At 55.3% G+C, this 15,499-nt stretch overlaps 1 protein-coding gene across 1 annotated transcript in view; it reads right to left on the bottom strand.

The window, feature by feature from the left end:
- Positions 1-3,410: 3,410 nt before the first annotated feature.
- Positions 3,411-15,499, bottom strand: part of MED26 (mediator complex subunit 26) — a gene marked incomplete at both ends in the record, with an annotated part of 37,970 nt that continues 25,881 nt past the window's right edge. The window contains 2 exons of the mRNA XM_079703937.1: positions 3,411-5,063; positions 5,720-5,794. Coding sequence (XP_079560063.1) covers positions 3,411-5,063; positions 5,720-5,794 — 1,728 coding nt within the window. The remainder of the gene's footprint in view (positions 5,064-5,719; positions 5,795-15,499) is intronic.

Here is a 15,499-nt window from a genome sequence, read left to right as displayed (position 1 = left end):
CCTCCCCGAGCGGCCGCCCCTTCCCGCCCGTCCGACGGCCCGACGCCGGGCGGGGGCGGGGCCGGACGGGAGCGGGAGTGCCAGCCAACGCCGCTCCCCATTGGCCGCAACCTCTTGCGTCACTGACACGCGCCGGCAGACGCGCCCGCCATCACGTAGCGAGCGCAGGCCCCGCCCCCTCCGGAAGCCCACCGGGGGCGGGAGGGGCCTGTCCCGGAAGCGGAAGGAAGGAATGGGAACCGTGAAGCCACAAGGGCTCTTCGAACGGTGGGCTGGCCCGGGGGACCGGGGACGGGGCCCCAGAGCACAAGCAGGAGGGGCGGGCGGGAGCGTTAGGCCCCGCCACGTCGGTGTCTGTGAGCGGGCGATCGAGTTCGCGGGTCAAACCTCGATGTCCGGGCTGCATCGGCGCCCTCCAGCCAGATTCCTGATGGCCGGCGGCGGACAACGAAGGTAAAAGACCAGACCTTTCGGGGAGAGAAACCGACTTGTAAAAACCTCTCCTTGGGCTAAATTTCTGCAAACCGGGAGTGAACTCCCGTGGCTGGACTCCAACAGAGGGGCCAACCTCAGAGCGCCCCGGAGCACGTTCTGGGACCTCGATGTGTGCTCTGCGGTGAAACGAAGATGGTTATTACCATCTTCGTTTCACCGACTGACGGACCGAAGCCCAGAGAAGGGAGGCGACGTGGCTTAGGTCCTCCGGCCAATTTGGGAGCCGTGGTAATGGCAGCCTCCTCTGGCACCCGTCTCTAGGGATCTGCAGGCGGGAGGGGCGTGATGCTGGCCCCGACTGCTGACGCCCAAGGACCGGCTGGGATAGAGCAGCCCCAAGCCGCAACGGAGGAAAACAAAACTGTGTTTTCAGCAAGATGATCTTATACTGAAGAACTTTGTTCGAAAAATCATGTACTTCCAACTTTTGGGGGGATAGGGAATGTTAAAATTTCCTTCTACCGTGTCCTTACTTGGCAAGTTAAAAAGTGACAGCTCAACTTGATCCCCCAATTGTTGGTGGCAGGTCTTAGCTTAACCTTGTGTTCTCAAAGGCAGGCAATATCTGTACCCTAGGGCTTACCAGATACTCAGACACAGGACAGGTGGTCCCTGTAGTGGGTGGGGGAGCAGTGACCTCCCTCAAAGCCCAGGCCTGAGAGGACAGGCTCATGGGATGCCAACCTGCACCCTAATAGCTTCCAGCTGTGCCTGTGACCCTTTGTCACAAGAGTAATGTCACCCTCAGGATACCCACGTCAGCTGGCCATATTACAAAGTGAGAAAACAGGCACAGTGGACTTAGGAAACTAGTTACTCCACAGCACAAATGGTCCTGCTGACATGCTTTCCTTTTTCCCCCCTAAAGTTTGATGATTTAATTTAGTCCTCACAACTCTGGGGCAGCACTTGCATCTCCCAAATGGCGACAAGTGCATAGGAATAGAGTGACGAGCCCACATCCATACAAATGGTAGATGGCAGGGGCAGAGTTCAACCTCACACTGCCCTTAAAGTTACTTCACCTACTTTTTCTAGGAGTGGGTGTGTCCTGCACCACAGCTATGTCAGAATTCCCCACTGGCTCTGAAACTGTAGTTCTGGGTTGACTGAATGTTCCTGGACCCCTTGGTTTGCCCTGTGGGGCTGACCCTCTAAAGGGGTAGCTGCTTCCTTACCTGTGAAATTAAGTAGATATGGACAAGACCTATTCCAGAGTGAAAAAAGCTAGAAAGCCAAAGCATATGGTTTCAGAGACAAGGGGGAAGAATTAAAAGATTATCAAGGAAGTCAAGGAAGAAGTTATTTTTTAAAAAGTCAGCCCCAGCCAGATAGTAAGAGAGCCCCAGGCCTGCATGGGGAGCTGGCAGCCTGGGGCTAGCTAGGGCCAAGGGCCAGGCTGCCAAACACAGCTTGGAGCCATGCCATTTAAGAACTACAAATATTTTAGGGGGTAAGACAAGGTCACTGAGACCTGGGCTGTGGAGCCGGCTTGGGAGGGCTTCTTTCTGGGGAAGATGAGGTCTGGATGGAGACAGATGTGGCCCCTTGTTCTGTCACCCAAAGCTAGCAGGTGACTCTAGAGATGGGAGAGGCATCGTGGCCCTGAGTGAATGAAAGGCAAGGTGGAGGTCAGTCTCCATGTAGAAGGCTAATAGGCTGACTTGGTGACTTTGCCCTGCCCACCTCCCCACGGTCTGGCTAGCTGTGGGGCCTGAACCGTGGATATGGGGTCCAGGTCTTGGCTAATCCAGAATCCAGAAAGGGCTGATATGGCTGTAAAGGACCAAATTAAAAACAGTTCTCAGACTGGTTTGTGCAAATGTTTTTTTTTTTTATTATTTCCACATTTATATCACAAGGTGTCCACTTACTGGACCAAATAGCAAAGTTGCTCCCTTCTGCGTCCTGAGAACACAGAAGTCTAGGTACTGTACATTCACTAAGGCTCCTTGTTTTTGCAAATCGCGTTTATGACAAATAACCATAAGGCAAACGAATCTAAAGGAATGGTTATGAGTGTTTCCAGCGTACAGACAGGTCTCTTCTCACCCAACAGTACAGCTTACACACCAGTAGCACCCACGGTTACTTTTGTGTTTTCTGGGGAGGAGACTCTAGAAAGGTGAACTTTTCTAGATATGTGCAGGAAGGGGAAAATGAAGAGGGAGGAACAAGGAACGTTATTCGTCTGATGGTCAGATGGAAGAGGGGGGTAAAATAAACTCATAGAAAACTTAAATTTTTGCAGCATTTCTTTATAAACTGGGTTTTAACTGAAACCAGATACAAATGTGTGGACGCCCAGGGAGCATGGGTCAAACTGGCTGGCAAGCTGGCCTGCCTGATGCCAGCAGCTCGCTACAGCTGAGAAGCTTCTGGCACCATGATGGGAAAGCTGGCCAGGTGGGGTGCAAACAGAGGCCACAGCATTGCCCACTGCCTCAAACACTCAGGGCCATGTTAAAAAACAGAAAATGCAGAGATGAGATGCGTACTTCTGTTGCTGTGTTAAAGGTAACCTCTTCCACAGGTTTTCTGTGCCTGCCTGCAACTGAGGTCCCAGCTCACTGGGGGCTGGGAAGCGTCCGCACCTCTTCCGGGGTGGGGGGCTAACGCTTTTTATAGCTGGTTTGCTATAGAGTTCTGAACTCACTTTGCTGGCCTTCCTTCCACGTGGTCCTTCCTTTGCAATTTTGTTAGTAAACTGGTAGCAGCATTTCACAAAAGAAGGAGAATTTTGAGGGAAGAGCACAGAGAGACCTAGAGACTCTCGCTCCCTCTCCCTCCCACCCCAGGCCGGACCCCCCACCCCCACCCTCTGGATTCCCAACCCCTGGAGGCGGCCGGGCCCTGGCGCCCGCCCTCTATGGCTGACTGCAAGGTGGGAATGCACTTAGAGCCCGACAGGCCAGTCAGTCCAAGCAGACATAAGGCAGAATGTTCAACCGCCCGTCGTCGCCGTGCGGGTCGAGCGATATGCACTGCGTCCAGTCATACCAGTTACCCTGTGTGTCCTGACACCCGTTCACCCCCGGCCACTGATGGGCCTGGACCCTGTCCAGATCGTCCCGCGTGACCTCACGGCTTAGCCCTGGGAGGTCCGTGGGTGGGCTGTGAGGCACCAGCACGTGTGGCTTCCGGGCCCCGCGCCGAGTGCTCTCCTCCTGCTTCAGGTACTCGGACATGAAGTGGTGAGCGCCCGGGGTCTGTGCGCCCGACGACGAGAGCAGGCTGCTCTGCCGGCTCAGGTAGGACTGGATTATCTCGTTGCGCGACAGCTCCTTCCAGTTCGTCTGTTCAAAAGGGCTCTGGAGGCTGGCCTTGGCCTCGGGCTTGTCCAGCTCTGTCCTCGGCTGCTCTGTGTGCACAGGGCTGTCGGCCCGCACTGGCTCTTTCTGGGTCAGAGGTTTGATCTGTCTCGTCATGGGGTCAAAGGTGAGCTTCCGCTCTTTTAACCGGACAGGCTTGACACCTGCCTCGGCCACCTGCCCGTCCAAGTTAACCGTGTAGTCACGAGGCCGGTACCTCTTCTTCTTTTTGCTGTCCGAGCCACCGGAGGAGGCAGCATCGCTGTCTGCCTTGGAGGAGTCCGGGGAGAAGCCTGCCCGGGGCAGGAGGGGCTCAGCCGGTGGCAGCCCTGCCTTGCAGCCCGACCCCGCGAGCCGCTGGTGGCCCTCAGGCTGCTCCAGCCAGCGCACTGGGCTCTCTGCGCTGGGCAGCAGCTCGAGCCGCCGCACGGGGGGCGTGGACGGCTGGGCCAGCGGAAGCGGTGACGGCACCTGTGTGGCATCGAGTGACTGGGGCCGAGGTGAGGGACTGGGCACGGAGCCCTTGTATGTGTACGGGCTCCGCTGCCGGGCAAAGGAGCCCTTGTGCCGTGAGTTCCGGGGACTGAAAGAGCAGCGAGGCGGCCCCTTGGGGTGGGGGGGACCTGGAGTCTCGTCCACCCTGTCCAGCTGCTGCAGCACCACAGCCTTCGTCTGCAAGCAGGGCCCGGGGGGCTTGCCCAGGCCCGGGGAGCTGGTGTGTGGCCTCACGGCATTGACGGGGATCTTGCCACTGTGCTTGTCATTCTCGCTGTGCTCCAGGCGGCTGCCCTCGGGGCCCACGTGCCCGCTGCCGTCCAGGGGGCCGGGGAAGCTCTCAGGGCTCCCACTGATCCCATTGGTGGGGAGGGGGGACGAGTTGGCTACCAGGGAGTCGTGGCTCACTTTGGAGACCCTGGGAGGTGGCCCAGGGTGACCGAGGTCGCGCTGGTCCCCCCGGCGCTTGCGGCTGCCCAGCCTGTCCAGCCGCTGCCCGGGCAGCCTCTGGATGTCATTGCGGTTCTTCAGGTCATGGATGCTCTTGGGTGGGCCGGCCGCCCCTGCCTCCGGCCGGCAGTTATGGGCGCCCCCGTTGGCCGAGCCGGGGGCACCCGCCAGCCCCCGCAGTGCAGCCTCATTCTGGTGCACGGGCTCGATGAGCTTCTGCCAGCTCCGCAGCAGCTTTTTGGCCCGCTTGGCGAGCTCCTCGTTTTTCGTCTTCTTGCGGACGTCGTTGATGAGCTTCCCAAGTCGGGTTTCCTAAAGCCAGAGAGAGATGATGACACACTTTTAGGACAGGGACACCCCATGAAAAGGGAGCTGAGACAGAAATGGGGGGAAGGGCCCCATGTCTCTGAAATGACCCCACTGGCCCCTAAACCACTGGCCTCCCAGACACAAAACCTACGAGAATTTTGGGTCCCTTGTGACATTTAAATTCTCAACTCCCAAGTCCTCAGACCTTATAGTCCCAGAGACGGCATTCTCAGAAGCATCATCTCACAGGCTCCCAACTCCTGGAGGCTGTGGACCATTTAAGGCTACTGCAAAGCATCCCGGGGGAGCACCTTGTGGCAAAGGCAACAGCAAACAGAGGGCCCTGAGCCAGCGTCACTCACTGGAACCTCTGCTGGGCATGCACCCCAGAGTGTGCAGGGCCTCCTGCAGAGAAAGGGGCCCCAGACTAAAGCCACCCATTTCCTGCAGTGCCTGTGGGAAGACGGTACTCTTGGAGCATGTGCTGTGGGCTGGCACAGTGCAGGCCAGGAGGGCACTCCCCCCTCACTCCTCTTACGGCCCCGCTGGGCCAGTGAGCAAAGTCTCTGACGCTCCAAGAAGCCAGGAAAGACCTGGGTTGGAGCAGCACAGGCCCGGCCCTCACTGCCCTCCCTAGCGTTCAGGCCAGAAATGCTCACCTCCAGTGCCTCTTTGGTAATGGGGTATTTCTCCAGGCTGGAGATGACTTCCTGCACCGCCACCATGTTCCGGATCTGCAAAACAAGAGCTACTGGTCAGACCCCAGGCACTTCTCCCCGTGCCAGCCTGCTCCAGAACGGTCCCTTTCCCGAGAGCCAGTGGCCAAAGCCCCCACCTCGTGCAGCCTCCTGCCTGCTCCCAGGGACCAGCATGGCACCCAGCACACACCCTCCGGTCTGCCTCCTCTAGTGCATGGTAACCAATTTACCATGAGCCTGTCTATGGACACGCCCACCTGTCCAAGTGGCTGTCACACAACTGAGATTCACTGTGTTTATGAAACAAGATTCCCTCTTCATATGGGAGATGCACTCAAATCTGCCATCTGATGGGAGGTTGAAGGATTTATCAAATAAAGTGCACCACGTTGAAAAGAGCCATACATAATAATCTAATCGATTTAGTTAAATTAACGAGATCTTCAGAGTTCATCTAAAGACACCACAAGGAGAGCAAAATTCAAAGTGGGAGAAGACCAATGCCACAGGGCCCCGAGGATCCATCTGGAGCATACAGAGAACTTGGGCCAGGAGACACAAATAGGAACTGGACAAAACAGGAGATCGTGCAGCAGTGCTCAACTCTCTTAGTCATCAGCAGATGCAGACCGAACCCACCAGTGGCTGCTACACTGCATACACACCTGACTAGTGGAAATGGGGTCTGACAATACCAGGTAGTTCTGGGGTGCAGCCAACTCTGGGGAGCGATGGGGCTGTGTCTAGTCAAATCAAACACGTGCATGTTTCATGACCAAGCAATTCTATCCCTCACACGATACTTGCTACGAGCCAGGCCCTGTTCTACCAAGGTCTGTTTCCACATAGCACTACCTTGTTGAATTATCACAACCTCAAGGGGAAGGTACTATTATTACCATCACATTTAATGAATGGGGATGGCACAGAAAGGTGTGGGTCACGTGGTCATATGTTATAACGACACCAATGTCTTCCAGGAGTTGAAGGAACAGACTGCGAAATTCAAGAGCACTAGAAATGAGCACACTGCAGCTTCAGTGCATTAACAAGGTGAAGTTCAAACCACGAAGGATGAAAAGTCACAGAAAATACATATTGTTGATTCCAATTACACCAAGCATCACAGCACACTAAAAAATTAACTCAAAATGAATCCCAGACCTAAATGTGAAGGCAAAAACTCTAAGGCTTCTAGAATAAACAGGAGAATATCTTTGCAACCTTGGGGTAGACAAAGATTTCTTAGGAGCCCCAAAGCACTAATATCCAAGAAAAAATACTGACAAACTGGGCAGTGAGGAGGCCGGTCCCACAGGGACGAGGCCACCCTCTCCCTGTTCCCAGCCCTGGGATTCTGGCCCTGACAGGGTCCTGGGCTTGCCACATGGCCTGTCTCCACTCCAGTGACCTCACCCTGGTATATTTAGAGCCCTGGGTCCCCACAAACTTCTGAACCAGCAGTCCCCGCAGAGCGAGCCCAGCGGCACAGAGTGTCCTTGTCCTTGGGCAGACACTGTCCTGCTGCCAGACAGGAGGGGGGAGGCAGAACACCTGAGCAACCCTGGGGGCTGGCAGCAAGCTGGCACTGTAGACCTCACACAGCTGGAGACCCTCCTGGAAGCTGCACGGGGGCGGGGATGCGGTAAGGCCTGTGGGCCTCACTGTCACAGCTGAGCAGCTCCTGCACTCCGGTGGGTGTGCAGAGAGGCTTTCGGCTTTGAGGAGGCTCTCAGGCTCTCAGCCCTGTGGAAAGTGCTACGTCCTCTGCCTTCTTCTTTCTGCCCCTGCTGCGTTGAAGTTCAGGACCCCTGAGGGCTCATCCCTCTGGCTCCGCCCTGGCCCCCACTCTGGCCACGATGGCAAGGGCACTGAGCACTGTGTGGGGAGCATCACCTGGCATTCTGGAGGCAGTCAGGCCCTTGGGACCAGGAAGTGGACCAAGCCCTGCCCTCACCACACCAAACAGGCAGGAGTCCTGCGGTCTATGCAGTGCCAGGTTGGGCCTCCGGCCTCAGACAGCAGACAGTGACACCCCAGCAGCCTGTGGCCCTTGCCTCCCACCCTCAATGAGAGGACCCTGTGCATAGCAGGGACGCCAAGGCTCAGATATAGCCAAGGGGAGGCTCCCATCCAGGCTCCAGGCCTATAAAAAGTCCAGCACAGGACCCGTGGGGCAGGGAGATGGGTGTCAGGTACAAGGCAGGCCAGGGGTACCTGTGGTGAGGGCAGCATCTGAGCAGGGCCTCCCAGGGTGGACAGGAGAAGCCCCAACACCTCAGGAGATGGTGAAATGGCACCAAAGCCCTGGAGAGGGGAGAGGGGTCCAGAGCAAAGACAGTGGCCTAAGTCAGGAGGCCAGGAGGAAGAACAGACCCAGGGGAAGTAAGCTGGCTACACAACCTGCCTTCCATTAACTTCAGCCGCTGTGGGAGCTGAACTGCTCCCACTACCCCAACAGGCCACCCTGTTGCTAGGTCCTTCCTGGCACCCGTCTGTCTGAAAATACACTCACTCACCATCACAGCAGAGACCATGCCATTACTGTGTGGGGAGGAAGCCTCTGAGCTACTCCCAGGCACTGCTCTCAAAGAGGGCTTTGGGGCAGCTCTACAGGTCATAGTGCCCAAGGGTCACTCACACCCTCTTGCTGTCAGGAATAGCCTGGAACATCCGTGGCCCTCTGTCCTTTGGATATCTCCCTTGGGATTCATTCCCAGGGAATGAAGTCAAACCAAAACTAATAAACAAAAAAACCACCTCTCAAAACTATATGCCAAACAGCTTTCCCCAAAAGGGCAGAATTCACACATGAGGGATGTCTGAACACCTGCAGCCTCATCTTCTCATTAGGGCTCCTTTAACAGATACAGATTAATGTGAAATTCCTCAATAATTAGTGAAGCCAAATGTCACCTCCTTTCTACTAATGCTGACTTCCCATGTGAACTGCTCACTGTCCCAGCCCACTTACTTTCATTATTTGACTGGCCTCTTTACTGCAAGTAAATACCCTCCCAGGGTGGTGACGTCTGCCCCTGTGCACACAGATGCCTAAATGTGCTCAGGGCTGGCGCTGCAGAGGGAGGTGTCAGGAGCGGGGAGAGCTACTCTGGAAGGGCAGGGAGCAGGTGAGGTGGGCCAGGCAGCGGGGGAGCACTCAGAGCGGAGCAAAGGCAGGGCAGGAAGCCAGTGGGCAGCCCCGGGTGTGGCCCAGGTGAACACACAGTCAGCTGGTGACCACTGGTGGAACTGACTCCATCATTACTGCGCCGAGTGCTTGCAGATCCTAGACTGGAGATTCATGAGGGACAATCAGGTATCCACGGTCAGACAGGAAAGCAAACGAACATCCATCCCAGGCAGAAAGAAGGTGAAGCAGCCGGTGTCTCCACACGGAACACACGGACACCCTCTAAACTGGCCTCCTCCAGGCCAGCTCAGGGAGGGGAGAGAAAGGACCCTCCTCAAACTGTCCTCACTCACACCTCAGGGACGCCCAGGGGCACACGCTGCGGGGCGGGGAGGGAACGCTCACCACTGACCCAGTTCCCAGGGTTCTTATGCAGACCTCCCACCACGTGAGAACCAAAGGCAGGCGGGGAAGCAGCAAGGCCTACCTTCTGGTGAGCCCCTCATCACTTGCTAAGTCACTACTCCAGCCAGCCTAACCCACGACATTTGCTGCTCGACTCACGGGAGGAAGGAAGGGGCGCTGGACACGCACAGGTGACAGGACCAAGGCAGGACAGCAGCCCTCAGAAGCAGCCTGGGTAGAAGTGTGGACTACACAGTGCAGGATGCCACCACTCCCACATCACATGTCTGAAAGTTGTTCTGTAAACTTGTTCAGTGGTCTGAACCTGGATCCATGCGCAGAGGTGGGGACGGCCCAGGGGGGACAGACCCACCACTGACCAGCCTCCTCCTTGTGGTAATTCAGGGGATAGGCCCAGGCCCTGAGTAATTACCACCCTGTGGGGGATTTCCAGCCCTGATGTGAAACAAGGAACTGAGACTTCTTTGGAGTCTGCAAGGCCCCTTGCTCACTGCTCCCTTTTCTCCAGGCATCAAGGGCTCCTGCTCCACCCGAAATCCCCAATCTCTCACTAATTAAGCTAGACCTGTGCAGCCCTGGTGGCAAAGAGGAAACCCTATACTCCCCAAGTCCAAGCACTGGTGAGACCCAAGGGCAGTAAGCCAGGGCAGGCCCACCCAGCCTGACTCTCCTCACAGGACCACTACTTGTTGGGTTCCTCCAGGGACCAAGGTCTCTAGCTTTTCTCCCTTGAAACTCCACTTTACAGATAAGAAAAAACTGAGGGTCCAGGAAGGTATACGAGGTCCAGTGCTCACCACGCAGCTAGAAGGCAGTGGAGTGTGGCTTTATGCTAGCCTGGCACAGGGTCTGCCCAACACACACGGCCCAGCTGGTGCTTTACTAGGTAGGGTGAGGGAGGGCACCCAGACACCACCAGGCTGGTGACGCTGGCATCCCACCCACATACTCTCCCCGACTTGCCACAGCAGGGAAATGCACAGGTTACAAGAGTTCCACACAGGGTTGGCTTCATGCCCAGCAGCACCTATGGATGGCCAGGCTGCCTCTGTCTACCCCCAGGGTGCACTGGAGCCAGAGAGATCCCCACGCCCACCCACAACAGCAGGGGCTTCAGCCCACCCTCAACGCTTGCCCTAAGCTGCAGGACACTTGGTAAACGACAATGGCACTGAAGCCTCCTCTCCCTGCCAGGCCCTGGAAGGAAATGGCACACACCGAGGATGGACTCACCCCGCCTGTCTAGCCAGGCCCTGACCACACTGTGGCCCTGCATCTATGCAGCACAGCCCACACCAACTCCTTCAGTGGGCTCAAAGCCCACCAGGTCAGCAGTAAAAACTAGTTCACTTTAAAACCAACCATGTGGAAGTCACTTTTTTTTTCTTTTTCTTTTTAAAGCAGAATAGTCTAGACGAGAATTTACAAAACCCACTTAGCTCGAAAGGCTTTGGAAGTGTTCATCAGCGAGCAAGCTGTCCTTCCAAACCAAAACACGACACAGATGGCACCCAGAAGCAAGCAAACCTCGAGCCTTTCAACGTGCTGAGTGTTGTAAGGCCATCCTTGGCTGAGTCACTGTGCCCTGCAAGCCACACAGTGGGCGTCAGTCGTGTCCGCGCGGATGAAAGAGGCTTTGCCAGGCGAGTGTGTGTCTGTGATTTGGTCCCAGTCTCACTCTTTTCAGCCACAGCAAGTCTTCCTGCTTCTGATGAACTCCACACGTTCCCAAGGTGGGTGCTATTCTGTGACTCTAACTGCTTCTACTGCAAGTCAGTGCAAGAGGCGGTGCCTGCATCTCCCAGAGAGCCTGGCGGTGACCAGCCTGTGTCCCACCCCGTCTCCCTGAGCGAGGAAAAGAAGTCAATGTGCCTTGATTCTACCTCTCAGCTCGGAAGGTGCAGCCTCCCGGCCCCGTTCTGCCTTGCCTGGTCCCACAGCCAGGCAGGAGCCAGGGGAACCTCCCTCAGTCAGGTGTCATGCCAGCGCCCTGCCTGGCAAAGGCGCCTTCCTCTGCCAGGACCCCATGGGAATCTCGCACCCACAGGGGTAAAGTCTCTCTCATTCACGGCTTCTGAGAGGAAGAACAACACTGGGGCGGGGGCTGTGTCTCAGCCGCAGCCACCACGCTCACCACTTGCAAAAGCACAAAAGCACTTCCTCATCGGTGGGGCCCATCTGCTCCCCAGGAGCATCCACAGCTGGAGGATGGCCACTGCCTGCATGGCCCTGACTGCTGTGCACTCACAGCCCGCAGAGCGCCCATGGCCAGAGCAGCCGATTGCAGCTGCAACTCGGCCCAGAGGCAGCAGGCAGAGCATTGCTTGCACCTAATGAGCAGCCCAGGAAGAGGAAGCCCAGGGCCCAGGACAGCGGCCATGAGCAGCTACCATCCATGGGACCTCTCCGAGAGGCTTGCAGAGGTGAGAAAGGGCCCTCTCCACAGTGCTAGTCCTCTCTCTCAACTGTCCCAGCAGCTCTTCCCAACAAAACTACAAACTTAAATGCTCCTGACCTCTGAATCAGGTCAACATACAATTCTTGTTGTAATTCAGCCCTTTCTGAGAGCACAAGAGCTCTCAACATGTCATCTGGGAGCTGGTTCATTCCTACACTGATACAACTGGATAGTCAGAAAGCAAAGCAGAGCGTTTTCTATCTGCATCCATGCTCGCAGAAGGGTCCAGGTGGCAGTGCATCTGATGACAGCACGCCGGGTGAGGTTTCCTCCCTCTCAGCCATGCTCTCGTGGGAACAGCCAGTAAGAATATTAGCTGCGCAAGACGAAACACCCGACGCCCATGGGAGGGGCACACACAGTGCTCGGCCCACACGCACATAGAATACAGGCGATCCAAAACTAGAACGAGCCAGCTTTTTAGGAAGTGATGGGGCCAACCTCCAAGAGAATGCTAAGTGAAACAGCGAGGTGACAGCAGTGCACTCTTGTGCTGCCGGTGAAAAACGCCTGGTGCTGGGGCTGGGCAGAGACAAGCCGGGCCAGACCTGGCTTCCAATGCTGGTCCAACTAATAAGACTTAAAGCAAGACCAGCCACCAACCTGAGCCCAGCTCTCCCTCCGGCAGCCGGAAAGCCTGGGTGGAATGTTGGGAAAACCACAGACTGTGTTTGTAGATCCTCAATGGCACACTGACCACCATCCTGGGAGACTGTGCCCACAGCGGTCAGGCCAGGAGAGGGTCCTGTGCACTGTCCGCCAGGCCACTCTGGGGTTTCTAAGATCCCTTCAGGCAGCGCAGTGCCTAGTGTGGCGCCAAAAGTCTGCCAGTCTGCTCCTGGGCTGCTGTAGGATCCTGAGAACAGGGGATATCCTAGAATTTCCCTCAACAAGTCACCAAATGCAGGCCTGGAGGATGCAGGAAGGGCTGGTTATGGCCCAGTCCTGAGGCATATGCAGAAATGGTCAGAGGCAAGGACAGAAGTAACAGGTGAGGCACCACAACTGAAGCTCAGCTGAGCGGCCAGGAGCACCAAAGTGGCGACATCAAGCAGCCTCCTTTAGGACATGAGAAGGACTATGCAGAAGAGAACCAAGGACATACCCCTTCTCAGAGGGCCTCAAGCCCAGACCTGGCCCCAGAACCTGAGGCTGCCAAGCCTTGATGGGTAAAAGTGACCACACCCACAACCGACGACCAGGACGCCCGTGGTAAGCAGTAAGAGTGTGTTACAGACATGTGACTGACTCGCAGGGTCTGGTGGCCCTCACTTTCCTGGGCACTCCACACGGGGTCACCAATGTCTTTTCTGAGCTGGGTGGATGTGAAAAGAGTAACAGGAACTGCTAGAGCCTGGGTGGGGGCCACACTGGTTAAGTCATTTGGTGAGTCACAGGGTTAAATACGGAGGAGCCCTTGTCACCTTCCACGGAACAGGAATCTGTGAGATCCGCAAACTCACCAGGCCCTAAAGGTAATTGAGGGAGGGTATGCCTGTCCTACATGACACAGCAGCCATCAGGCAAGACATGGCCTAATGGGCTGCGTGAACTCCATATCACATGCTCCAGGGCAGAAAGCACCTGAGAAGACTGTACACAGGAGGTGAGCAGAGAGCTCTGAGCCCACCCACCTATTCCCTCAGCCACTAAGTGGGAGGATGACAGAAGCTTCCTACAGGCTCCTGGGAGGGGGACAAGAGATACACACATGAACACCCAGGACAGGGCCTGGCTGGCACACAGTAAGCGCTCAAGAAAGGGGGTCACCACAGAGCCTGTCATGGGACTACACTTGAGAGGGATCAGGTTCAAGGCCACCTCTTTCCCCCACCTGCTGCCCTGGGCTCTGTGTGGAGCTAGAAGAACAGCAGTGGGCATGGGGACTTCCTCAGTGGGCATTCCTGCAACAGGGGCCACCGTGGAGAAGACCAAGGACATCGTCACATGGAACAGGAAGGTAAGTCTGTGCACTGTATCAAACATCATGTAAGGATGAACACTCATACCCCAGGACCCAGCAATTCCACTCTGGGGTAGGGACCAACAGAAACGTGAGCATGCATGTGCTGAGAATGGTCAGAGCAGCCATATTCAGAACAGCCCCATCTGAAAACCACCCACGTGGCCACCAACAGTATAATGGATGACTAAGTCATGGTCTAGCCATTCAGCGTCGAATGAACACACTACTGCTACACACAACATCAAAGATAAATCTCAAAACAGGTTGAGTGAAAAAGCCAGATACAAAAGAATACATTCTGTACTGGATTGGAAGCTCAAAAGCAGGCAAGACTTGTCCATGGTGACGGAAATCAGGGAAGTTGGGGGTGCAGAGACACTAGGAGAGGGAACAAGAATGGCTTCTGGGGAGAAGCTCTATTCCATGACCTGGGTAGGAGTTTCTGGGGTATGTTCACTTCATAAATGTTCACTGAGATGTAATACTTACAACTTGTGTACTTTTCTGGATATATGATACACTTTAATGAATAATTGGTCTTAGAGGCCATCCCATCCTAGAAACAGATGCCAGCGCTACTGGGGTTGAAGAGGAGAGGTGTTGGCGAGCCAGCCCCTCACCCCCCACTCGGCAGCAGAGACCCTCTCAAGGTCTGAGAACTACCGCACCAGGAGCCCAGGCTACCTCTGAGATACCCAGTGTGTGCAACGCTTCACAGCTCACAGAGAAAGGTGTCCACACGCCCCTATCCTGGGCAGAGGCCAGTCTGGGGAAATCAAGGGCGCTCTTTAGGTTCCATGGAAGGAGCACCAAGCAGGTCAGAGTCCCCAGGAAGGAGCAAGCTCTAAAGTTACTGGAGAGAGGCAGAGAGGCAGGCAGGCAGGAAGGCAGGCAGCAACCACTGCCTGGGCATCACTAGCCAGCATCCTGGGTGGGTGGGCAGGCGAGCCTCTGTCTCCTACCACACAGTGGTTCTCTCCTGAGACCACAGACTTCCAAAGTAGGTGTTATGCCACTTCCACAATGAGGAAGCCAGGGTGCCCATTACACACCTGGCCACAGTTTCATTACTAACCTAACCTGCTAATCCTGTGCAGTTAGCCCATAACCTGCCTCCACACAACAGGCCATCAGCAAGTCGTATTGGTGACAAGGGCAGAAACAGCTGGCTCAAGGGAGAACAGTGGAACAATTGAGATAAGGAAAATTTTGCATGCCTACACCAGGAATGAAGATAGCAAAGAAAGACTAGATATTAAAGTGGGGGAGGCAGATAACATTCAAAACTCAGCTTAATCTGCCATATTAAGAGGCCAAAAATGAAAAGCTTTATGATCATTTCAATAGATGTAGAAAAAACATTTGACAAAATTAAACATCCATTCCTGATGAAAACTCTCAGTTGGCTAGGAGTGGAAGAGAACTTCCTCAGCTTGATAATACCCACAGCTAACGTCACACTTGATGGTGAAGGGCTGAATGTTTCCCCCCAGGAACAGGTACAAAACAAGGACATGTGCTCACCACTTCTATTCAGTCTTGTCAGGAGATTCCAGCTAGTGCAATAAGGCAAGGAAAAGAGAAAAGGAAAGGGAGAAAGGGAGGGAGGGAGGGAGGAAGAAAAACCATCCAGTTTGGAAAGGGGGAAGTAAAGCTGTCTTTATTCACAAATAACAGAACAGTCTATATGGAAAATCTTATAGAATCTACAAAATAAGAATAAGTGAGTTTAGCAAGGTGGCAGGATATAAGTTCAAT

The sequence above is a fragment of the Hyperoodon ampullatus genome, assembly GCF_949752795.1.
Source record: "Hyperoodon ampullatus genome assembly, chromosome: 4".
In the NCBI taxonomy this organism is placed as follows: Eukaryota; Metazoa; Chordata; class Mammalia; order Artiodactyla; family Ziphiidae; genus Hyperoodon; species Hyperoodon ampullatus.
This window is presented reverse-complemented; position numbering and strand designations above follow the sequence as displayed.